This window comes from Carya illinoinensis, chromosome 11 (assembly GCF_018687715.1).
Source record: "Carya illinoinensis cultivar Pawnee chromosome 11, C.illinoinensisPawnee_v1, whole genome shotgun sequence".
Classification (NCBI taxonomy): domain Eukaryota; kingdom Viridiplantae; phylum Streptophyta; class Magnoliopsida; order Fagales; family Juglandaceae; genus Carya; species Carya illinoinensis.
Genome location: NC_056762.1, coordinates 41,135,976 through 41,162,628, shown reverse-complemented (window position 1 = coordinate 41,162,628; position 26,653 = coordinate 41,135,976). Strand labels below are relative to the sequence as shown.

Genomic DNA, 26,653 nt, shown 5'->3' with positions numbered 1-26,653 from the left:
GTCAACCCGCGCAATTCTATTCCTTGTGAACTTTCCGTGAACGCGCGGGCTTATGTTTACTACTCTTCCTGTACCTGCATCATTTGCTTACCCCTATATCTGCATCCTTATATCACTCCCAAATCTCCCCTAAGCCAATCTGTTTCTCTCATCCCTGGCTCTCTCTATTGATGGAAAAAGGAATGGCCTTCCTTGCTGAATTCAGGGTCCTTATAAGTATCGTTCTGGTATTAATCCTTGTTTCTTCTGCTTCTAGTCATAAGAATAATCATCATTATTGTCCCCCTTCTTCCTGTGGCAATATCTCCAACATCAGCTATCCATTTCGACTAACAGGTGATCCATCAAATTGTGGAGACCAAAGGTATGAGCTCTCATGTGATGACAATAACCATACATTATTATATTTACATGATAGTAAATACTATGTAAACCAAATCAATTACAGTGACTATACAATTCGAATTGTAGACTCAAGTATTCAGGAGGATAATTACTCCTTCATCCCTCGTTATTTTCTAAATAATGATAATTTCAGTATATTGTTGCCGGACTGGGTTTATTCTGTAGAAGTTGTGGTTGTTGTGAACTGTGAAAAGCCAGTGACTTCGCATTTCGGTTTAAATTTCATCACGACTTCTACGAATTGTTCTAATACATATAATGGATTTGGGCCTTCTTCCAACTCTTCTTTATCTCAATATTCCAAACGGTACATATATCTTATTGTTGGCTATGGAGTGGATGTGATGAATGTGGAGGAGTCGTGCACGATAGAGCAAATGTCTCTGACATCGTGGCCAGGACTAATTGATGCTGATCATCCTATTAATATTTCCACATGTAACCTCCGCAATTTATTCTCATATGGTTTTGTGCTTTCATGGCACGGACTTTATTGTGGAAGCTGCAGCAAATACGATAGTTGCGAAATCAGCAACGATAATCAAGTTTATTGCAAACGATTGGGTGAGTAATAAATTTGAGACCAGAATTCTAAATATATGCTTATCTATCTGGTCATTACGTTGCTTTTGCAATTTAAGTACTTGTTCTGAATTGACTGAATTCTTGGATCATACTAATTATTAGCAGTACATAGTTGTGATCTTCGACAATTATTGAACGTAATTTAAGAAGAAACTTGTTAGTGCATGTATAGTAGGTACCCGACACAATACCCATTTAAAGGGGATAAATTGGGGCTATTTTTGCAGCATTATAATGACCTGATTTTTAATTGAAGATTCCATACGCTAATGTGATCCCATTTTTTCCTTTTTTTTTGGTCGAAACATGCAGGAAATACTTTCGTTCGTTTCTTAGTAGAACATGCCGAAACTGTAGGTGAGTTTTCTATCTCCATAAGATTTTTTTTTTATTTTGAGAATCAAAATCAATATATTTATTAATAAAACTCCATCAAAGGAGGGAAAGAACACAAGATGGACAATCCTCCATCCCAATAGAATCATCCTCTTAACTCTTAGAGAGTTTTTGGCAGCTTAACATGAATGAGCCACACCATTGGCTTCTCTTCTAAACCATAAATCAAATTGTAAAAGCATATTTTTCACCCCTGTAATAGCCAGACCTACACTATTACAATGAGAATCATATATTTGCCTGATGGTATTAAGAACCTGGAGAGAGTCACCTTTTAAGATAATGCTTTTTAATCCCAACTCACTACCAAAAATTGTTGCTTGTTGAGTCCCCAAAGCTTCTATCAACAATGGATTAAAGAAAAAATCACGTTGCATTCCTTTTGTAGCCAGAACATTACCATCACCATCTCTTACTATAATACCAATACCAAGCTTTCCTAAAGATCATTTATTAAGTGTTGCATCCCAATTAATCTTTAATAATTCACGACCAGTTGGAGGTTCCCACCTACTCATCAAATTCTCTGCATCCGTTGTTGCTATCTTGCCTGAATTTATTTGAGCTTGCTCATAATCAACAAGTTGCTGCTTTGACTGCTGCATCACCACATTTCGATGAAAAAAATTGTTGATGAAAATAAAATCATTCATTATCTGCCAGAGTCTAAAATCATTCCTTCTCTGCCAGAGTCTCCATGCTGTCACAACTATTTCTTCATTAGCAACATTATACATAGCAACTAATAAATCCTTACAACAAGCTGCTGCCAAAGAACTTTTTTGAATTTTCTTGGAATGAAGACACCACACATCCTTTGCTGCTATTCACAATGGACAGTTTAGTGACTATTATTTTCCTTTCAAAGATATTTAAATTAGTGGGTAAGGCCTCTAAGCAAACTCTCCATAGGAAAACTTTTGCAGCATTTGGAATTTTTAATTTCCAGATTCTGTTCCAAACAGCTTTCTTGCAATTTGAATTTGAAGACTAGCTTTTATCTCAATCCAATATCTCTCTTTGTAAATAATATACACTTTCTACAGTAAAATATCACTTGTTGTACTCCTCCTTATTATCTAATCTGGACGATTTGAAAGACTAATAGGTATTCTCTTTATAATAGCAGCTTCATTACAGGAAAATATTTCTTCAATATTTAAATCCACATTCCAGAGTTTAGTATTTGAATCATTGGCATTGTCTTTCTTTTTTTTTTTTTTTTTGGAGCCCCTACAGACTAGCTAGAGCCCAGACGTAAGAAATATTGATGGGACTATACATCAAGTTGTTTATATTTATTGCTAACATAAATGGGTAGAGTTGTTTTTTAATGAAATAAGACAGTACTCTAATTTTATTTAGGTGATAATTTGATAATCTAAGTTACCAATGATCCGATTATCGAGTTTAATAGTTTATGATGTTGCGAACTAAAGAAATGATATTTTGATGGTTTGAAAATGTATTTTTCCTGTATTTATTCTCAAATTAAAAGAAATTTCAGTTTGTCCAACATGGTCCCATTCTATTATGTTTTGTAATGCACGTGCGAATAATCATGTCAACAGCTCTTGATGTTTAGAAAATTAACAAGAGTGTGTAGAACTATGATTTTCACTTAGAAATCACATAAATACCAAATAGATTACGAGCTCCTTAACTACTTTAATCTAGTCATATATATACATGTTTGGAAAGGAGCATTAATATTCTAGATTAATAGAGATATTTTAGAGTTCATACTTGAATTATAATGCTTTTATGAGGAGAAAAATATTAAAAAATATGTGAGTTATAAATATTCAAATTATTTAAATCACTTTCTATATAAATTAACTGATCATTTACCTTTATTTTTCTTCCCCATGTGCCGCAGCTTATTATACTGGATTGTTATGGCTCAACGGTAAGAATTTTTATTTGTCTGATCTATTTGCCTTCTTTCATCTAGAAACCGTACTTCATTCCTTAAGCAATGAAACATGAAAATAGTTTGAACTTGTAGATAAGATCAGATATATTAATTACATAAACACGCTATATATATACATATAATATACAAAACTTTATTTGTATGACATAAGATGTGTGCAATCTCCACGCAATATTTTTAGATAAAAAGTTGGCTCTACCTATAAAAAGTAACTTTCTCATGGCATGCCCAAGTTTTTTCAAATAGACTGCCTCGAGACTTGCACTTCCTAAACTTGTGTCTAACATTACTTATATATAAATATATATTATATATATTTGTACTAGTTATTTATATATATAAGGGTTGACGTGTTATATATTTCCGATCCAGCTAACATATCACATTTTAAGTGTATTTTCAATTTATGAAATTCTATGAAGTCACTTAAAACAAGTCACAACAGATACAGTGATTGAGGATAAAAAAATATACAATACAAGATGTAGAGTTGCTAAAAAAATAAATAAATACTAACAAATGGCTTTGAAAGGCCACTTGTCATGCTCCATACTCAAGGGTGAACCCTTTGACTTGAAACCCGCATAATAAGAACTTAAATACAAAAAGTCTTCTAAAATCAAATGTCTCAAAATTCTTCCAAAGTAAACTAAGCTAAACACTAGCAAAGTTTCTCTTAACTCAAACAAATCTACTTATGCCACTTGACACGTATCTCATATTTCACTTATAATAATGTGATGTGCTATCTATTCCAATTGTCACAACCATCAAAGTTATATGAAAAAATGATGGACATAAAGTGGTGAGTCTTTTGACTCATTAAGCAACGAATCTAAACTAGTATGAAACTTGAGCCATTTAAAGAATGTATAAACAGAAAATTCTAAAAAGTATGACAATTGTACTTTCAAAAGTATTTCATTACAATAATAACATATACAAAATACCTTAGGAACAAGCCTAGCTACTCAAACAACATACGAAATAGAAATAGAGGCCATATTTACCGCATGGTAGAGTTGTGCATATATGCTGTTAGCCAAGCAATAAATCATTGTTTTGTTACCAAAGTGGGTGCACTTAAAATAGAGATTATGTTTACTCCTATAGTAGAGTTATACATTATGTGGATAGCCGAACAAAACATAAATCAATTTGTCATCAAAGTGATTCTACTCAAAATAGATGGCACTATTTTATACGTTGGCAGAGCCAAAAATCATACCAGAACAAAATCTCATGCCTCAGGGTCTTTAGATACAACACCATAGCAAAAATATTATACTGATAAGATAATATCATATAATTGGATCAAAGTTTCAAATTTCATATTCATATTTTATGTAGTATAGAAACAAAGTATACAAGTTGCTCATGTTAACACCAATCATAATAAAATGTCATGTTTAAATGTTCTGATGTAGAGACTAGTGCAAATAATAACCAAGGTTGTTTTCATAATAAAATATGTAAGTTTTTCACAAAACCAATCTTAATCAATTTTAGGTAGCATCCAGCATAGTAGCACCGCTTATCTGAATTATTTAGCACAACTGATTTGTCTCACAATATAATAGAGCCAAAACCAATTGATACCTGAACAAAATCACTAAAATCCATAAGTTAATAGAATTTAACTAGCACCTCTACAATAAGACATAACGTGCTAACTCCAAAATCTGGACTTTTTGTCCCGTGACCTAATGACCCAACTTCCACACCCGTGTCATAACAAAAACCTCCCTATAGGAAACCATTTTTTTCATAATTTGGAACACACCCAACCAGCCAGATTTCAAAACCATGTTTTATACCAATGGACTTACTAGTATTCCAATTGATTTCATTAATACTTCATCCCGACCCACTTACTTCCATCAACAAGTCAACAACTATATCCCATCCATCCTCATTGAAACATTACAACAACCAAACCATTAGTCATCTAGCAGTGTAATAGAGGCAAAAATGAGATATGGAGAGTGAAGTAGATGGAAAGAGATGAGAAGGGGTCGAGGGGCTTACCGGTAGTGTGCTCGTGATCAGGATCAGGAGCAGGGGTGGCAACAAGGATAGCAAATGAGGCATGGGGCTAAGGCATGAGGTAAAGAGTGGTGTTCGAAGTATAAGAGGCTTGGCAATAGTGGCATTTGGTGGGGGAGACTACTGCAATGTTGTGGCATAGGAAAGAGAAAGATGGGAGATAGTTAGAAAGCGAGTGAGAGCCGTAGATGGAGAGAGAGAAGAGACAAGGTCTTGGCTTCGACAGGGCACGATGGGATGCAACACAATGGGGAGAAGAGAAGAGAGATTGAGAGTGAACCGAACTAAGAGAGATAGCTACCAGAGCTGGAGAGAGGATATGCTTTCAAAGCAGGCATTGGAACTTGTGGCAGTGTGTGGGAGAGCATGTTTGACCAAAACAGAGTGATTTGTGCATAAAAAAATTGACCATAGTTCAAGGAATCAATATTTGGTGGCAGTTTGTGCAAATATGATGAGTATACAAGTCGTATAGTGCATGACAGAAAACCAATGTATGTGATTGGTGATGAGAAAGAGAACAACAATATGTTAAGTGCTTAGAAAGTCTTTAGAGGATGTATGGTGAAGGAAAAAGAATACCAAATAACATATTGAGTACGAGAATTGTTGCAAACGGAGAATAAATGCTATAGAGACACTAGGAAACCGGTGGCTTTGATGCCATGATAAATAACTAGTTAAAAAGGAATTTAGAGAGAAAAAAACTTGTATTTCTCTCTATCTAGCTAAATGTACAATAGAATGCCTATATATAGGTGAATAAGGCTAGAAGAATAACGGAAATACAAAATAAGTCAAAGATACTATTTGATACAGATTAACCATAACAAGCTAAATATGGTATATAAATAAGGCATATTACCATGCATATACTAGAATATTATGAATATATTCTATCATAAATATATCAATATTCTAATAAGTCAAACTCTGAAATGTAACTCGTGCACATATCCTATTAAGAATGAATTAACTAGTGCCTCAAATGTAACAGTCCATATATATACACTACAACAAAAAACTACGATGTCGTCCCAAAACACTTTTTGGGAGGAAAATAACTCATCCCCATGTCACTGTCCCAAATAGATTTTTGGGACTAAATTGGATGAAATCGTTCAGTAGCATTCGAACGGAAAAGTGTTTTTTGGATGATTAAATTCCGTCCTAGATATATGATCGAATAGTGAAATCATTATGCTCGACCCTGAACATATGTTTGGAAATTAAATTTAATGGTCAACCAAACAATTATGCTCAAACACATTACGTTCGATCGAATTAGTATACTTTCGAACATCTTGCTAGTAGTAGACGTTTAAACGTGAAATATAGTCTTTGAACATAGATGTCAGGTTCGATATCGTCATAAAGCATTTGAATGCTTATTACATTCAAACAAGGAGTTCATTATGTCCAATTGTTGTTCAAACGTTGATTATGGATTATGTTCGAATGTTGTGTAACTGTTTGAATGGTTAAACCATATGTCCGAATGGTTGTTAGTTGTTCGAATAGTTGGAATTTGATTTTACCAAATAATAAAAAACCAAATACACATACATAACATCTTTAAAAACACATTTCAATTTGTTCAAATGCAAACAAATAAATAAAACAGTAGTGTCCATCATACAGAAACATTTGTAAAATATTATAAACTAAATCAGTTGATTGGAGGCCTAATCTATTGCATAAGAATATGCATTTGAAGTTGTATCTCTTTCATGAACTCCTCTTGTTGTTGTTCTTGTTGTTTCGATCGCATCTCCATGTCTGATTGTTGCACAACTTGAACCTTCAACTTAAGCTGCCTTGTCCTCAAATCCCTGATCTCAAACCATGCTTCATTTAATGCTCTAGAGGTGTTGGAGGTATTGTTGGACAATGAGGACAAGCTCGAAGGCTTGACTCAATGATCAAAATCTCTCAAATATCCAGAACATGGATCAAAAACTTTTGAGAAAAATATTAAAATTACTTATTGAGAAATTTTGATCAAATGGAGATTCAACATGCAATGCAACCATTTTTTCATAAACATAAGAAAAAGAATTAAAAAAAATTCTTCCCGATTCTGCATGATTATGAGTCTTCAAGTTCAATCTATTTGCTTTATTTACAGAACTTTGCTCTTGCAATATAGAAATTGTGAATATTCATAAGAGAAAATTATAAAATATAGTGTTCGAACAAGTGATTTACCTTTTATCTAGGATTCTCAGCCATGTCACAAAAATTTTCTCAATCCGAAAGTCAGACATCCTAAAAAGGATGTTAGTGTGCCATGTCCTTGTTCTCAAACTTATTATAATTCTCATGACATCTCTCCTTGTATTGTAGAATGCATTATACAAATTCTTCTCAACAGTCTTACACTCCTCTCTTCGACCAAAATTTAGTTCAAAGTCATCTTCAAAAAAATACATACACAAACAAATCATTTGAATATTCTATATTTTGCATATACATTAAATAACTTTAGAAATCAGTTAAACATCACCAAACAACACTTCCTGATAAGTTCTTTGACATTTTTTAGGACTTTAAACTATGAATTTGTAGCCAAAGATGCATAAGTTCGTATAAGAGCGCCCACATGTGAAGCAAGCCAAGAAACTGATTCTGCTTCACCTCCTATATGTTCGTGAGGAATCTTAACCTTAATTTTACACACTTTATGATATTTTTCCAATATCATGCCTCTAGTAGTGCCACGACCACGACGAGATTGTACGGTTAATTTTAAAGAAAATCATATTTATTGTAGAAACGAAGGAAAATATAGATAGAAAATATTTATCATGTATGATTTACCTTAATTGAAGCAAAATTATTATCAAATTTCTACCTTGTTCTAGATAGTTAATCTCTAGTGGCAAGTCAGCTAAAGAGCTAGGAATGGGTAGAGATCAGGTGCAAACTTCCTTCCTCTTAGGTGGCATGGTTTCAAAGCACCGAGACATTCATCACATAAAATATTTGTCATAAAGTGTCATGTGAACACAAAACAAATCAATCATCTGTGTTAGTTTCAGTTGATCATTCACCCTCGTCATCTATAGATACTTTAGATGAGTCAACATTTTTCTCAACTGTCGCATCAACAATTTTAGCCTCAATATTTTTTCTATGCAATGAAATTATCTCATACTAGCTCTATTACACAAACAAGTAAAAGATAGGTTAACTCTCTTGGTATGTTTCTTGAGTGGAGGGACCATCAATTGGAAAATGTCGACGATGACCCATAAAATATAGTTTCTTCCCATACTTAAGCCACTCAAATTGGGTATGTTTGTTAGAAGTCGGACATGCCATTTTTCCCTTAGTACTCTGACTAGATAAGTTCCTACATGTAGGAAAGTCTTGGTTAGTGATCTCAAACTGAAGAAACATACCATTAATGAAATAAATTAATGGACAAATTATTAAGTACTCTCATCCTTACACTGGCACACATTCATGTCAAAACTTGTTTAAAATATAATCTCTTACTATTTTTAATGACATAATATCCTATAGTAAATTGGGATAACAATTTTTTAACTTTATAATACTTTTACTCAACTTTTTCTCTTATTTTCTAAAATTTAATAAAACATATTAACTCAAACCATTTTACTACAATTCATAAACTATTTCACTACTATTAATAGAATTTTCATATCATATTCTTATTACCGAAATATGCCCTTAATGTTCAATTTTTTCCTTCTGGCACTCGCTTGAAGAGAGCTACCTTTTCCGGTATATATAACTCATCATGTGTTACTTGTCACTCGCTTGAAGAGAGCTACCTTTTCCGGTATATATAACTCATCATGTGTTACTTGTCACTGCTTTAGAAGTGTTCTACCTTGTCTAGTACTAATACCTCTTAGCTTCATAATTGAAAGAACTCAAATTCTAGCCAACAAAAATAAAGGAAAAAAAATAATTGAAGAAGAAACAACTCAAACTTCTTCTACCATCTTTACCTCTCACAAAATTTTCATCGTCTTTCAACTATGTTTCATTTCAAATTCATGCATTTGGAGTATCTTTATTATATGTAAACATTTTTTTTTTTTTTGAATTTTGGTTTGTTGTGAACATTTTTTAAAATCTCAGTCCTATTTTTAATCTTTTAATTTTGGTCCTATTGTTGACCAAGGCCATATGTAACCTATTATTGGCTAGCCTTTGTTGGCTTAGGCTTATAATCAACCCGTTGTTGACTAAAGTTCCAAATTTGATATTTCAGTTACCAATCACTTCATCACTATTATCACTTTCATCACCTCATGACAATCAATCAATGAATATGAAGACTACACTTAAATTCTAAACTAAAGATTTTAATAAGCAATTAAGCTCCATCTTTTTATCAGTTTAAGCTTTTGAAATAAGTGGTAGTTTCACATGATATTATAATAGAGATTCTGAGTTCGAACTCTAACTTCATATTTCACCCAATTAATTAAATATTTCATGTCTTAGGCTACTTTTTTAAGGGAGACTTTGGCCTCACGTGAGAGAAGTGTTAAGATAAATACAAATGATCAAATCTACATCTTCTTATCAACTTAAACTTTTAGGCAAGCAGTGATTTGACATTAAGAACTAACACTTAGGTTGTTCGTTTATATGGCCAATCAAAAGACACTAGTACTCTTGCTGCTATGAACCACTATATTAGAGGTACAAGTATTAATGGCCCTAGTCATGTTACTTACAAATCCAAAATATATTAATAAACTTATTGATATTCAGTTGATCCTAGTACCATCGATCTCTCATATTTATGGACCTAGTTCGACATGATTAGTGAGCAAATATTTCCCGGATGCTTCTTGTGACGCCCCCAAATTCTGTTTGGGATCGGACGGACATTTGAAGCGTCGAGACATGCAACACAAGGTTACCTGCCCCCGTTCATGACATATAAGATGCAATGTTCCTAACATGCATCTAACATTATGCAATATTCGCAGCGGATAATTTTTTTTTTCTTTAGCAATACTATGCACCAAATTGAAAATATCCCAAATGTTTAAAACATACTTCATACATAAAGACCCATTGAGTAGATCACAACACTAGTCCAAAATGGTTATGATCCAAAAAATACTAAAGATGCAACTCCATTGTACAAGTAGTAATTTACGTTAACTATTATATTAACATTGACGTCGCACCGTCGCTTAGTCAACTGTGTCTAGTTGATCAGCTCCTGATTCTCCTTCAGGTCCTGTAACAAGATCTACCATTCGGGGGGAATGGTAGTTGGGACTACCAAAGTGAGATTTGATTACAAATCTCAGTAAGTTAACAAAAAACTTCCACACAAGCTAATGATGCATGGATGACAGTAAAAGCATAAATGCATAATCAAATTCATAAGTAATTAAAGCATAACTTGGCGTACAACATAGCATAATTGACATAACTTAAATTGAAACATGAACTGAACTTGACTTGACATGAATTTGATCTGAAACTTGACTTAACATGAAAAATACATACTCCACAGTTGTTGTGGCCCCATGTATTTTACGTGTAAATACATACTCCACAGTTGTTGTGGCCCCATGTATTCTACACAAACTTGACTTAACATGAAAAATACATACTCCACAGTTGTTGTGGCCCCATGTATTTTACGTATAAATACATACTCCACAGTTGTTGTGGCCCCATGTATTCTACACAAACTTGACTTAACATGAAAAATACATACTCCACAGTTGTTGTGGCCCCATGTATTTTACGTGTAAATACATACTCCACAGTTGTTGTGGCCCCATGTATTCTATACAAACTTGACTTAACATGAAAAATACATACTCCACAGTTGTTGTGGCCCCATGTATTCTACGTGTCACAATTGTTATGTCTCACGTAGTATATGCGCTACAATTGCTGTGACCCCATACATAAGTAATCAAGATGAAACGTGACTGGAATACGAAAGGACTGAAGTCCTGACGTAACATAACGTGACTTGAACATAACTTGAAATACATGACCAACTTGAGATAGAAATATTTCGTAACATGGCATAACATATAATAGACAACATATTTAACATGACATACTTGCAACAGTGAATATTACATGACTTGACATACATGTAATAGATAGCATACTTAGCATGACGTACTTGTAAGGTACAGTAATACATGACAGAATATATTATGTAACAGATAAAAATTTGATGACAGAATAAATTCTGTATAATAGACAATTACGTGATAATTTGGCATGGTATGACATATATGATAACACACATACATACACTGTAGTTCATTTACTTAGCACACATACACAGTAGACTGCTAGTAAGTTAAAAGCTAACTTACCTCGATCTCCGCGTTTCTTATAAAACTTCAAGTGCGATCACGAGAAACTGTAATTAGTGATTCTAAAAGTTAGAACTAAATCACTAATAATTTGAAATATGGAAAATACTAACTTAAAGAGTAAAATTTTCATTTTACTCTCTACATGTGGGAAAATGACCGTTTTACCCATAACTTAAGGATTTTGTATACTAATTCCAAAAATTTCCAAAATTTACATTCCTCATGTAAATTTTGTTCTAAATTTAAATATCAACTCAGAAAAATTTAAAACAAAACACAACTATGGAAAACACACTATGGCCGAAACATCCATAGGTCATTTCCCTTGATTTTTGTTGCAATTCCTTCCAACTTCAAAACTCATGCTTAAACCAAAATTTTGCAACAAACATCTTCCAATTCTAAGTTCAAAACCATACTTAAAACATCCATTTAGAAAAAGCTAATAATTAACACCAAACTTTTTTGTAAAAAGATCCAAGCACTTGAATCACAAGTTTTGACCTTAAATCAAAACATCTCCAAGAATTTCAAAAATCAAATCTTACTTCTAACATATTAATAATATCATCCTAACATCAACCATGCTTTAAATCATCGAACTAAAGTCACCAAAATCACAAAATAACATTTGGAGTTTTTGGTTTTACACTTAGTCCAAAAACATAAACTTTTTCCTCAACTAGTTTTGATAAATCTCTTGATCTATGACTTATAATTATATGATCTTCAAACCAAACCATCACATGGTTTAAAAAGATGTCCTAAAACATATATAAGCTTCTAATTCAAGATCACATGATTAGAAATTAACCAAAACATAAATTTAGCCAAGAATATCCACACTTTGGCTTATTTGAATATCTCTTTGCATAAAATTTCATATCTTTGAAACTAACATCAAATATCTTCAAAATAATAATATAACATGTATATAAGATACTTATTATCTTCCAATAAAATTATTAAAGTCATTAGAATAGGTTTAGACCACCAAAGAGTTAAACTTTCTCAAAACAGAAACTGTTTTTCCTCTTCCAGTTTCTAAGTTTCTAAATCTAAGAAAATCTTTCATCAAAACCTTTAATCATGCAAAACTCCTCAACCAATAGTCATATATACATGTTAACAATACTCCATAAAAATTTCGGACCAATATCTATCCATTAGCTTGGTCAAAAACTCCAAACTATAACTTACTCTCCAGATTCACGCTCAGAATGACCTTTCCATGGTTAAAAATACTTTTGACTGACCAAATGATCATGGAATGATACGAAAAATACATCTACGGAATCTAGACTCAAAGAGGAACAACTTATATGAATGAGACTTTATGATAAAACACTTACAAAAGCTTCGAAATGGGTGTGTAAAAGAACTCCTAAAAGCTGTCCGAGAGAGAGTGTTTGGTATTCTTTCAATGGAAAGTATAAATGAAGATAATTTCGTGGGGAGGGGTGGCTGGAGATACTTGTGGATAAGATATGAAAGAGATGAGGCTGGAGTGAGAGTTAAGTGTAGGACTCTCTTACCCGAAGTGAGAGTTAAGTGTAGGACTCTCTTACTGGAGTGAGAGTGGAGTGTAGAACTCTCTTACCTAATAATATCTACAAAAATCAACTCAAAATATTTTTACCCAATAATATCCATGAAATTAGTTTAAAATATTTTCTAAATGTGGAGTAGACTTGGAAGAGTAAGGTAGTTAAAATCTTTCCATGTGTATTTTAAATCTATGTTCTTAAGATATTTTCCAAATGTGTATTTTGCTTAGGTGTCATGATCTCACACCTTGATTTCCTTCACAATTCCATCTAATGGTTTGTCTTTGTGCTAAGTATCTAATACTATTCATTATGTGTGGTTAAGATCTTGGCAAGTATCCAAATAAAATTTCGCTAACCTAATATGGACATTTCACACTGTGATTTTGAAAACACTGGGTTTAGTACGTTTACCGAGATTACTATTCACTCCAAAAATAAACGTAATAAACTTAGTACTGAAAAATCCTAAATATTCAATTAAGCCTAGTGGTGTAGACTATAATGTATTCTGACACTTCTAACTATCTCAAATAATTAAAATCGCATTTCTGGCACCATAGTGAGTGATAACACTAACTATGTTGACAGGCTAAAACCTATGCGATTAGTCGATTCGTGTAAACTTACAGAATTTTCACGAGGTCCTTAAGGTCAAAAGAAATTCCACAATTGAATTTCTAGTGGGTTGTTACACTTCTCCAAGCTAAAAAGTCCAAGAATGACTCGAGAGTAATCTAGAGTCGTAAATTTATACTTTTAGTCAATACGATTTGATTGTTTAGATAGCATTATAATAATGGCCTGCTTGTCAATTATTGAATTCAGATACTGACGTGAAACTTTTTTAATTTTTAATTTTTTTTGTCAAACCATGCAGACCGATTAACCAAAGTACGACTCGCACCATTTTATACACTTCCTAGTGAGTTTTCTATCCCAGAAAGATATCAGATGTATTATAAGATGAATGCATTCTATGCATCATGTTTGCACATTAATTCTTTTACTTGAATTCTTGGCTAACTTTTAATGGAGATTAATTTTTTTATTTTTTTATTTTTATTAACAGATTTGGCAGCTTTATTGATTGGATTACTTCTCGGTAAGAATCTGTACTATCCCTCTCTTTTTATCTTTCTTTAATTATTTTAGTAAATTAATCATTCTTTAAACAACAAAACAATAAATAGTTAGACATCATTATTAAATCAACAATTAATTGGTAGTGCAACAATAGGATTGCTTTCTTATAATTACTTTTGTGATTTCCTTGATAGAATGGCGTCTTCCAATTAGTGTATTAGGCACTCCATTTGTGATTGCATTTTTGATATATAAATGGCGACGGAGGCACTTATCCATGTACAACAATATCGAAGAATTTTTGCAAGGCCAAAATAACCTCATTCCAATAAGGTACTCATTCTCAGAAATTAAGAAGATGACCAAAGGTTTTAGAGAAATATTGGGTGAAGGAGGATATGGCACTGTATTTAAAGGAACACTTCGAAGTGGACGTCTTGTAGCAGTAAAGGTGTTAAGTCAATCAAAAGCAAATGGGCAAGATTTTATCAATGAAGTGGCAACCATTGGAAGGATCCATCATGTGAATGTAGTGCAACTCATCGGTTTTTGTGTTCATGGTTCAAAGCGTGCCCTTATATATGAGTTCATGCCTAACGGATCTCTAAACAAACACATTTTTTCATCAGAGACAAATATCCTCAACTACGATAAAACATATGATATTGCTTTAGGAGTGGCTCGTGGGATTGATTATTTACATCAAGGATGTGACATGCAAATCTTACATTTCGACATTAAGCCTCACAACATTCTCCTCGATGAGAATTTGAACCCCAAGGTTTCGGATTTTGGCTTAGCAAAATTGTACCCTGTGGAAGATAGTATTGTTCCTTTGACTCATGCAAGAGGAACGTTAGGATACATGGCTCCTGAAATGGTTTACCAAAATATTGGAGGCGTTTCATATAAAGCTGATGTCTATAGCTTTGGAATGTTGTTGATGGAAATGGCAAGTAGAAGAAAGAACTTGAATGCATTTACTGAACATTTAAGCCAAATTTACTTCCCCACTTGGATATATGATCAATTGCATGATGGAAAGAATATAGAAATACAAGATGCTACTGAAGATGACAGAAAAATATGTAAGAAGATGATGATAGTCGCATTATGGTGCATACAATTGAAGCCTACCGATCGTCCATCAATGAACAAAGTCGTCAAAATGCTTGAAGGAGATGTTGAATGCTTACAAGTTCCTCTCAAGCCTCTCCATCCATCACCAAATAGAGAGATAAAGGGTGCTAGAGATAATTCAAATCAAGTTTCATCGTCAATTCAGTCACACCATCCTTAGTACTTGGAAAGTTTGTAAGTTGGCATCTAACTTACTTTTGGATATTGTTTATATGGCTTTACATAAACAACATATTCTTTTTATAAATATTATTTTGATCATGAAATGTCTAATGATACATGATGAGCATTTGGTCACTTGGATGACATGTGTTGATTATTTGTTAATTTTGCATGTTCAACATGTAATATTGAGCATGATACATGAAAATATATCATTTTTGTATGAAGCATATTATATGTTAAGAAAAGAAGCACACGTCGTGAAATTTGTTTTGTCATGAGCACAGCATGAGAAACATTTTTGTCACGACATAATACTATGATAGAGAAATATCCTAGTGAAACTCTTTTAGCACTCTAAAGTGATAAAAAATGGAGTAGTAACCTTTGAGTTAATGAAGAACAATCAACAAGTTTCAACTAGTTCCACTTTAAAGGATCCCAGGGCGAAGTCAAGTCATGACATCTAATGCTAATTGGTGCATATGTTATGAAAAGTTACGATTAATGCATTGAAAGTTATATCTAAGCAACTTTGATGACATAGTATAAACTGAAGTTGTGCTACGGTGACTGGTAGGTACTCATAATGCAAGTAGAGAGCCGTGATGATACTGTATGTTAATGATGGTTCTAATAAAAGAAATGGTATGTTTTGAAAAGATGAAGTACGGAATATTCTCTCTAAGAAAATGTGCATCAAAACTTTTTTTGAAAGATTGTAAGGAATCTAGATCAGAGACAAATATAGTTTTTTACATATCTTGCTTGCATGCATGCATTATATGTTTATTGTCAATCATATTTATATTATAAATGTGCATGTTAGTTGTTAACGTACTAAGATTTTATAGAATCTCATTATAGTAGTCTCAACTACCATTTTAAGATAGAAGTTGTGATAGGTCTAGAAGATGGTGATGAATTCCAACCCCTAGCTAAGGATGATTAAGGACAAGCCAGACCTTGACCATCAACTAGAGTTGATTGTGATGTTCTTAAAAATGGTTATGTTCACCATTCAGCACATCTGAGAGATGCTTTGAAATTGTTTTTGTTTTGAAAGCTCCTGATGAACTCAATTTGTAATAAGTAGATATAATCTCTGTAAAAATGTTTGAACTATTGTGTTTCACTTTGACATCTACTAAGTAAGGCATTAATTATGTTTTAATCAAGCGTTGGGATGTTTAGTTAATTCTGGTGCAAACTTTTTTATAAGTTGTGCTTTCTATTGCAAATTATTACATATTGTTAGAAGAATGCTAAGATACATTGCATGTTATCTATCATGTATGTGAGTATGTAGCCTTGTGTTACATGTCCTAATACTCCAAGTCTCTGTTCCATCCAGAGCTAAAGTTGGGAGGTGTCACATGGTGGCATCAGAGAAATTATGTCTCTGGATAAAACCACATGTCATGGGGATATTGTACCAGAATGTAGGTTTGAATCATTAATTCGATTAGGCTTTGTTGCCCAGATGACTAACACAAGAGGGGGGGTGAATTGAGTTGTATTAAAAAAAATAACAATTATAAATCAAATATATAATATAAAATATAAACAAAATATGAAATAACAATAAATATAAAGAGTAAGGGTAAGAGAGAAGCAAACTCAGTATGTTAACGAGGTTCGGCCCCACTGCCTACGTCCTCGCCTCAAGCTACCCCTTGAGGATTCCCAAATTCACTATTCAACCTCCTTCAGGTGGAGATAGAAACCTATTACACCTTTGAACAACACCGCTACAAAGGATCCGTGTAGAACACCATCTACACTTGCAATCACCTTACACGTGGTGATTCAACTATTCCATGTGTAGAATACTTTCTACACACACAAGGGTTATACACACCCTTTTTCTGATACAAAAGCTGATAGTGGGTAGGTTATCAGAAAACACTCCTCAACGAGTGAAATAAGAACAATACAGCGCAAACTATATCTCTCAAAATGAACAAGGATTAAGGCTCAATGTTTAGAGAAGAGAGAATGAAAGCTTTGAATGAATGTTGTATGCTCTTGGTGTTGTAAATGTGAAGCTCTCAAATGATCTATTTATAGGCATATGAGACTTCATATTCAAATTTAAAAAGATTCACATGTCAAAGACAACATCATTCACTTTTTCAAAAAATTCAAATAAAATGTTCTTCTTTTTCAATTGTCAAAGACAACATCATTCACTTTTTCAAAGAATTCAAATAAAAGGTTCTTCTTTCTCAATTGTCAAAGACAACATCATTCACTTTTTCAAAAAAATCAAACCTAATCTTTTACTTTTGGCATATGACAAAATGAGCACACTTTCATTTTCAAAAAATTCAAACCTAATCTTTTACTTTTTGTATAAGTCTAAAAAAGCATCAATCACTTTTGAAAATATTCAAATAAAACATGCACATGTGAAAGATGACAATCAATCATCTTTAATATTTTCAAAGTTCAACCCTTTAATCAAGGCATGCACATGCAAAAGATGACAATCAATCATCTTTCAAAATTTTCAAATTTAATTTTCAAAAATATTCATGCACATGTGGAAAATGTATTTTAATGCTTTATGATAAAATATTAATTTTGAGCATTAATCCTAATTTCGAATTTTGAAGAGATTTACAACATTACTCTATAATTTTAATGTGAACTTGTTCCCTTCTTGCTCATGCTTGTTTCCTTGATGTGCTTGACTCCATTGTGTAGACAACTTGAGCTTGAGACTTCTTTATTCTTTGAATTCATTTGTTATCATCAAAATCCATGTGTAGATTTATAATCACATGAAACTTGAAACCTTGAGTTCAACAATCTCCCCCTTTTTGATGATGACAAATATTTGATAGAACTTGAAACCTATATTAATACTTAAGCTCCCCCTGAAAATATGCGTTAGTTTTTTAAGCAAAAGTATAAATATAATTCCAAGCATATATAACAAGTTTAGCAATTTAAACAATGTTAATGTTCTAGTCTAACACTTCTCCCCCTTTTGGCATCATTAAAAAGGATCCGCAACAAGTAAATGGACTGAAGAAAACGATGCGTTTAATAGTCACTGTAGATAGTTGAAAAATGGAGCCGTCCGTGACCCGACAAGTGCTGCAAAGCCTCGAGGCCTAACTCTATGAATTTAATACGGCTGAAGATTTAAACAATCGCCTGATGTTGTTGACAAACGGGATTGAAGGCTCCGAGTTTCTATAAAAAAATGATCATTTTCATCTATCGGATGCCAAAAAAATAATCACTTCTTGACCTGAGTTCTGTTTTTCCACAACGATAGAATGGCTGAGCAATTCTCTTCCACTAATGTTCCAGACTTGAATCAGGAACCCTTGACGCATCAATCATCAATCTTCTCTCCTGAGGCCGTCAATACCATGATAGGAGCAGTGAACCGTTTTTCTAGTAAGGCTGATTCTGAGATTATTGCAGAATCAAGAATACTCAGTAATCAATATGCTGCCTCTGTTACGATCATGTCTCGAAGGTTAATGGCGAGGGTGAGTGAGATTGATCATCTTAACATGCAAATATCTGAGTTACGACAGAAGCTTGCTAATAAGGATAGTGAGAATAAAAGGCTAAAGCAAGAAAACCAAGAGTTGAAAAAATTTGCAGATTGGTATGCTCATGATCTGCAACCACGAATAGAAGAGCTGGAACGAGAAAGGGTTCAGATACAAGGTCAACATCGGCAGATAACAGCAGAGGTTCATCGTTTACTAGAAAAATAGGGACAATCTACTGTTAATCTCGCTGGCTTAGTAAGAAAACTTTTGACAATGTGTGTCCAGCATATCTTGTATTTCTTTTGACTAAATAAGATTTGAAGAGAAAATAGTTTGTCTTATTCTTTATGCTATCTCTATAAAATCAGTCCTGAAGTTCATCTAATCCGCATCAAGTTTTCATCTCATCTCTATAACTCATCTGCATTCCTTCAGCATTCTCGTTTTAAGCCTTCTATTCTTTTCTCAATGGCTCATTCTTCTAACATTTCTCTAGATCCATCCATGAGGCATTCTGCATCTCAACCTCCTGTTCTTTCTGCAGCTACCATTGGTGCCATGTTGCAGCAAGAAAATAATAATCTGACTAATAAGTCAGATTCTGATGCTATTTATGACTTGGTGAGTCTTGGGACTCGCTACTCTTCCTCTATTGTGGCTTTTTCTCAGCGGCTACAAGCCAAAAATCACGAAGTTGAAAAGCTCAAAGAACAAATTGTTGTACTTCAACAAATTGTTCAAGAGTCTCACACAAGGGAAGGAATCATTCGGCAGAAGAATAAACAGTTGAAATCTTTATTAGATTCTTCATTCCGCTTGCCGGTTCCCATGAATAAGAATGACATGATATTGTATGAAGAGAATGAGCGTCTCAAACATGAGGCTAAGAATCTCAAATTTATGTAAAAGTAATAAAAAAAATCTATCTCTATTTTTATTGACTCTGGTCTATCTTTTAAGAGATATTCATAGCATGCATCATACCTATTTCTCTTCTGATCATACATAATCTATCTTCTGGTAAAGGTTTTGTGAAAATATCTGCTAACTGATCGTGTGTGTTTGTGAACTCTAACATTATATCACCTTTTTGCACATGATCTCGAAGAAAATGATACCTTATTTCAATATGCTTAGTTCTAGAATGTTGTATTGGGTTCTTTGAAAGATTTATAGCACTTGTATTATCACATTTGATTGGAATGTGATTATACATGAGTTTAAAATCTTCAAGTTGTTGCTTCATGTAGAGAACTTGAGCACAACAACTACCCGCAGCAACATATTCTGCCTCAGCAGTAGATAGTGCAACAGAATTTTGTTTTTTACTAAACCAGGAAACTAATGCATGACCTAAGAAATGGCATGCTCCACTAGTGCTTTTTCGATCTATTTTACAGCCAGCATAATCTGCATCTGTGTAGCTGATTAGATCGAAAGATGTGTGCTTAGGGTACCATAAGCCTAGGTTAATTGTACCACTAAGATATCTAAGAATGCGCTTAACTGCAATTAAATGTGATTCTTTTGGAGATGATTGAAAACGTGCACATAAGCACACACTAAACATAATATCTGGTCTACTGGCTGTTAAATATAATAAGCTACCAATCATACCTCGATATATCTTCGAGTCAACTGGCTTACCGGATTCATCTTTATCAAGTTTAGTTGATGGGCTCATTGGTGTTCCAATTTCCTTAGCATTTTCCATCCCAAACTTCTTCAGTAATTCCTTAATATATTTTGATTGATTGATGAATGTCCCACTTTTTCCTTGCTTAATTTGCAATCCGAGAAAGAATGTAAGTTCACCCATCATGCTCATCTCAAATTCTTCCTGCATAGTCTTAGCAAAAACTTGACACATATTTTCATTAGTAGCACCGAATATTATATCATCAACATAAATCTGAATCAAAAGAATATCATCATTTTCATATTTAATGAAAAGAGTTGTGTCGATTTTTCCTCTTGAAAAACCTTTTTCAATCAAGAAACCACTGAATCTCTCGTACCAAGCTCTAGGAGCTTGTTTAAGTCCATATAGTGCTTTTGTGAGTTTGAAAACATGATTTGGGGAAATATGATTTTCAAAACCTGGAGGTTGCTCAACATATACCTCTTCATTTATAAAACCATTTAAGAAAGCACTTTTAACATCCATTTGAAAAAGTTTGAAATCTTTATAACAAGCATATGCAAGTAGCATTCGAATAGCTTCTAATCTTGCGACAGGTGCATATGTCTCATCATAATCGATTCCTTCTTCTTGATTAAAACCTTGGGCTACAAGTCGAGCCTTATTTCTAGTAATGACTCCAGACTCATCTTTCTTGTTTCTAAAAACCCATTTTGTTCCAATAATAGTATAATTTTTGGGTCTAGGAACAAGTGTCCAAACATCATTTCTTTCAAATTGATTCAACTCTTCTTGCATAGCTAGAATCCAAGATTCATCAAGAAGTGCGTCATCAATATTTTTGGGTTCAATTTGAGATAGAAAAGCAGTATGATTACAAATATTTCTAAGAGATAATCGAGTACTTACACCTTGTGAAGGTTCTCCCAAAATTTGTTCCACTGGATGATCTTTCACAAATTTCCACTGTTTGGTTGCATCTTGTATTAAATTTTGATGATCTTTCCTGATGGCTCCATGTTGAACTTCCTCAATTGCTTTCTCTTTGTTGAGATTGAGACTTTCTGTGTTATTTATACCTTCTGTTTCTTCATCAATAGATTTCTTGGAGAGTGGAGAATTAGATTCATCAAATACTACATGCATAGATTCTTGTACAGTTAAAGTCTTTTTGTTGAATACTCTATAAGCTTTACTATTAGTAGAATACCCGAGAAAAATACCTTCATCAGATTTTGCATCAAACTTGCCTAAATTATCTCTGTCATTCAAAATAAAACATTTGCATCCAAATACATGAAAGTAACCAATGTTGGGCTTTTTCTCATTCCAAAGCTCATAGGGGGTTTTATCTAATTTAGACCTTAACATAACTCTATTTATAACATAACATGCAGTACTTACCGCTTCGGCCCAAAAATAACTAGGCAAGTTGTTCTCATTGAGCATTGTTCTTGCCATCTCTTGAAGAGATCTATTTTTCCTCTCTACTACCCCATTTTGTTGAGGAGTTCGAGGAGCAGAAAAATTATGAATAAAACCGTTTTCATCACAAAATGTTTCAATATTTTTATTAACAAACTCTTTTCCCCTATCACTTCGGATACTTGAAATAGTATAGCCCTTTTCATTTTGAATTCTCTTGCATAACTTGGTAAAGGCATTATGTGCCTCATCTTTATGAGCAAGAAAGATGACCCAAGTATATCTAGAGAAATCATCAACAATAACAAATGCATAATATTTTCCTCCTAGACTTGCAACTCTATTTGGTCCAAAAAGATCCATGTGTATCAGTTGCAATGGTCTAGTAGTGGAAATATGTTTCTTAGTTTTAAAAGAAGTTTTTGTTTGTTTACCAAATTGACATGCATCACAAATTTTGTCTTTAAGAAAATATGTTTTTGGTAAACCTCTCACAAGATCATTTTTTGAAAGTTTGGAAATAAGTTCCATGTTGGCATGACCTAATCTTCTATGCCATAACTAACTAGTTTCATTTTGAGCTGACAAGCAAATAGCATCTTGTGAGGTAATTTCTTCAAAATCAATTGTATAAACATTATTGTTTCTAAAAGCAATAAAACAAATATTACAATCATGATCATTCAAAATAATGCATTTATCCATTTTAAAAGTAACTGTAAATCCTTTATCACATAATTGACTTATGCTCAAAAGATTATGTTTTAAACCTTCAACAAGTAGAACATCTTCAATTATGAGAGAAGATTCATTACCAATTTTACCTATTCCCACGATCTTCCCTTTCGAGTTGTCTCCAAATGTCACGTGTCCTTCTTCTTTAGATCTAAGATCAAAGAACTTAGTCTTGTCTCCCGTCATGTGTCTTGAACATCCACTATCTAAAAACCACTTATTTTTGCTTGTGGATGACTTCATGCATACCTATAAAAACAATTAAAATGATTTTTCTTGGTACCCAAGTTCTTTGGGTCCTTTATTTATTAGTATTAGAAGAAACAAGATTTTTAGGTACCCATATGGCCCTAATAGTCATTGTATGATTTCTTCTAATAGGACAAGTATGATAATTATGACCATTTCTATTACAAAAATTACAAATAGCATGTGACATATATGAAAAACTTGAATGATTATAATAATATCATTTTTTGACAAAATTATTTTTATGAAAAGAATTTTGAATATTAGTCTTTGAGGTAGAATGATTATCAAAGAAATTTTTATAAGGTTTGTATTTTTGTTTTGGCATATATCCCAAACCTGCCTTGTCAAAAACACATCTTTGACTACCAAGAAGTTTTTCAAAATTTCTTTTTCCATTCGTAAAGTTTTCAACAATATTTTCTAAATCGGTTTTCTTCTTATTCAATTCAAAATTTTCATCTTTCAAAATGATACTTTCTTTTCTTAAAATTTCAATTTCGTTTGTTAAAGAAGAATTTTTCTTTTTCAAAGCAGTATACTTGATACCCAATTTTTCAAATTCCTTATAAATCTCTTCTAAAACATTTTGCAATTCTTCATATGAAGGATTTTCAATATTATCAAGATTTGTTACCTCAATGTCATCTTTAGCCATAAGACAAAGATTTGCTGATTCTTCATTGCTTGTTTCACTATTTGAGCTACTTGAATCATCATCCCATGTAGCTTTCATTGCTTTCTTGCCCTTGTTTCGATCTTTCTTTAGCAGAGGACAATCTGGCTTGATATGACCAGGTTTATTGCATTTATAACAAATTAAAGTGTCGTTTTTACCTGAATCTTTCTTGGAAAACTTTTTGAAAGATTTCCTCGGAGGAGTTCTATTTTTCTTCAAGAACCTCTGAATTCTTCTTGTTATCATCGCAACTTCTTCATCTTTATCGTCATTTTCCTCATCTTCATCACTTTCACTTTCATGAGGAACAGCTTTAAGTGCTAAGCTCTTCTTTGGCTTTCCTTCTTCTTCTCCTCTTTTCAATGTGTACTCATGGGTGATAAGTGACCCGATGAGTTCATTGACTTCGAGCTTCTTGAGATCTCTAGCTTCAAGAATCGCTGTAACTTTTGATTCCCAACGTTTTGGTAAAGAGTTGAGAATTTTTCTTACTATCTCCACCTTGGAATAAACTTTGCCAAGAGCTGTCAAGCTGTTTATGATGTTAGTAAAACGAGTGTGCATACTAGAAATAGATTCATCATCATTCATCTTAAACATTTCATATTCATGAGTAAGAATATAAATTTTTGATTCCTTGACTTGCGAAGTTCCTTCATAAGTTACTTCCAAGTTATCCCAAATTTCCTTTGTCGTAGCGCAATTCATTATTCTATTAAACTCATTTCCATTAAGAGCATTATATAATAAATTCATAGCAGTTAAATTTAAAGTATAAAGTCTATCGTCTTCACGATCAAACTCTTCTTCTTCCTTTTTGACCTTTACTCCACCAACCACTTTTGTTGGAATATAAGGTCCATTTACAATACATTTCCATATTTCTCTACCTTGAGCTTGAAGAAATATTCTCATTCTAACTTTCCAGAATGAGTAATTATCTCCACAAAAGAGTGGAGGCCGACTACTAGATTGACCTTCACCAAATGAAGCTGCAATGTTAGCCATAAGATCTTAACTCAAAAGATAGTTAATCTTATAATAGAGCTCTTAGCTCTGATACCAATTGTTGCCCAGATGACTAACACAAGAGGGGGGGTGAATTGAGTTGTATTAAAAAAAATAACAATTATAAATCAAATATATAATATAAAATATAAACAAAATATGAAATAACAATAAATATAAAGAGTAAGGGTAAGAGAGAAGCAAACTCAGTATGTTAACGAGGTTCGGCCCCACTGCCTACGTCCTCGCCTCAAGCTACCCCTTAAGGATTCCCAAATTCACTATTCAACCTCCTTCAGGTGGAGATAGAAACCTATTACACCTTTGAACAACACCGCTACAAAGGATCCGTGTAGAACACCCTCTACACTTGCAATCACCTTACACGTGGTGATTCAACTATTCCATGTGTAGAATACTTTCTACACACACAAGGGTTATACACACCCTTTTTCTGATACAAAAGCTGATAGTGGGTAGGTTATCAGAAAACACTCCTCAACGAGTGAAATAAGAACAATACAGCGCAAACTATATCTCTCAAAATGAACAAGGATTAAGGCTCAATGTTTAGAGAAGAGAGAATGAAAGCTTTGAATGAATGTTGTATGCTCTTGGTGTTGTAAATGTGAAGCTCTCAAATGATCTATTTATAGGCATATGAGACTTCATATTCAAATTTAAAAAGATTCACATGTCAAAGACAACATCATTCACTTTTTCAAAAAATTCAAATAAAATGTTCTTCTTTTTCAATTGTCAAAAACAACATCATTCACTTTTTCAAAGAATTCAAATAAAAGGTTCTTCTTTCTCAATTGTCAAAGACAACATCATTCACTTTTTCAAAAAAATCAAACCTAATCTTTTACTTTTGGTATATGACAAAATGAGCACACTTTCATTTTCAAAAAATTCAAACCTAATCTTTTACTTTTTGTATAAGTCTAAAAAAGCATCAATCACTTTTGAAAATATTCAAATAAAACATGCACATGTGAAAGATGACAATCAATCATCTTTAATATTTTCAAAGTTCAACCCTTTAATCAAGGCATGCACATGCAAAAGATGACAATCAATCATCTTTCAAAATTTTCAAATTTAATTTTCAAAAATATTCATGCACATGTGGAAAATGTATTTTAATGCTTTATGATAAAATATTAATTTTGAGCATTAATCCTAATTTCGAATTTTGAAGAGATTTACAACATTACTCTATAATTTTAATGTGAACTTGTTCCCTTCTTGCTCATGCTTGTTTCCTTGATGTGCTTGACTCCATTGTGTAGACAACTTGAGCTTGAGACTTCTTTATTCTTTGAATTCATTTGTTATCATCAAAATCCATGTGTAGATTTATAATCACATGAAACTTGAAATCTTGAGTTCAACAGGCTTGAATTGTTAAAGTTTAAAATTCAATTTGATGTACACTTATCCTAGGATTTGGAAGCTTAAAGCGAAATGGTACGTGACAGACGAGAACAAAATGACGGTGGATCCAATAACCGAAGAGAGAAAGATCATTCGTTGGACGGAGGACACATGTTGGTGGATGCAATCCATCAAATGATTAAAACACTAAAACAACAACATGAGTTGTTTCTTACACAAAATCAACAACATGACGACACATTTAGAGATTCCAAAGGCACATGTTATTATATAGGAAAATGATAAACTTACTTCTTATTAACAACTTGTATACTACTATATAATAAAATAATATTATTTTAAA

The 26,653-nt window shown here is 32.9% G+C and overlaps 1 protein-coding gene across 4 annotated transcripts; it reads left to right on the top strand.

The window, feature by feature from the left end:
* Positions 1-22: 22 nt before the first annotated feature.
* On the top strand, positions 23-26,653 carry LOC122282031 (rust resistance kinase Lr10-like). Of its 4 annotated transcripts, none has more exons than XM_043093943.1 (8): positions 23-227; positions 337-364; positions 1,303-1,347; positions 3,266-3,295; positions 14,146-14,190; positions 14,338-14,370; positions 14,546-15,665; positions 16,559-16,831. In XM_043093943.1, the coding sequence occupies exons 1-7, from the start codon at positions 171-173 to the stop codon at positions 15,649-15,651; spliced, it is 1,344 nt and encodes a 447-aa protein (XP_042949877.1). In that variant the 5' UTR covers positions 23-170; the 3' UTR covers positions 15,652-15,665; positions 16,559-16,831. The 4 variants fall into 4 exon arrangements, with proteins under 4 accessions (XP_042949877.1, XP_042949876.1, XP_042949875.1 ...); XM_043093942.1 differs by adding an exon at positions 914-969 and having other exon boundaries at positions 23-364; XM_043093941.1 differs by lacking the exon at positions 16,559-16,831 and adding an exon at positions 26,359-26,653 and having other exon boundaries at positions 23-969.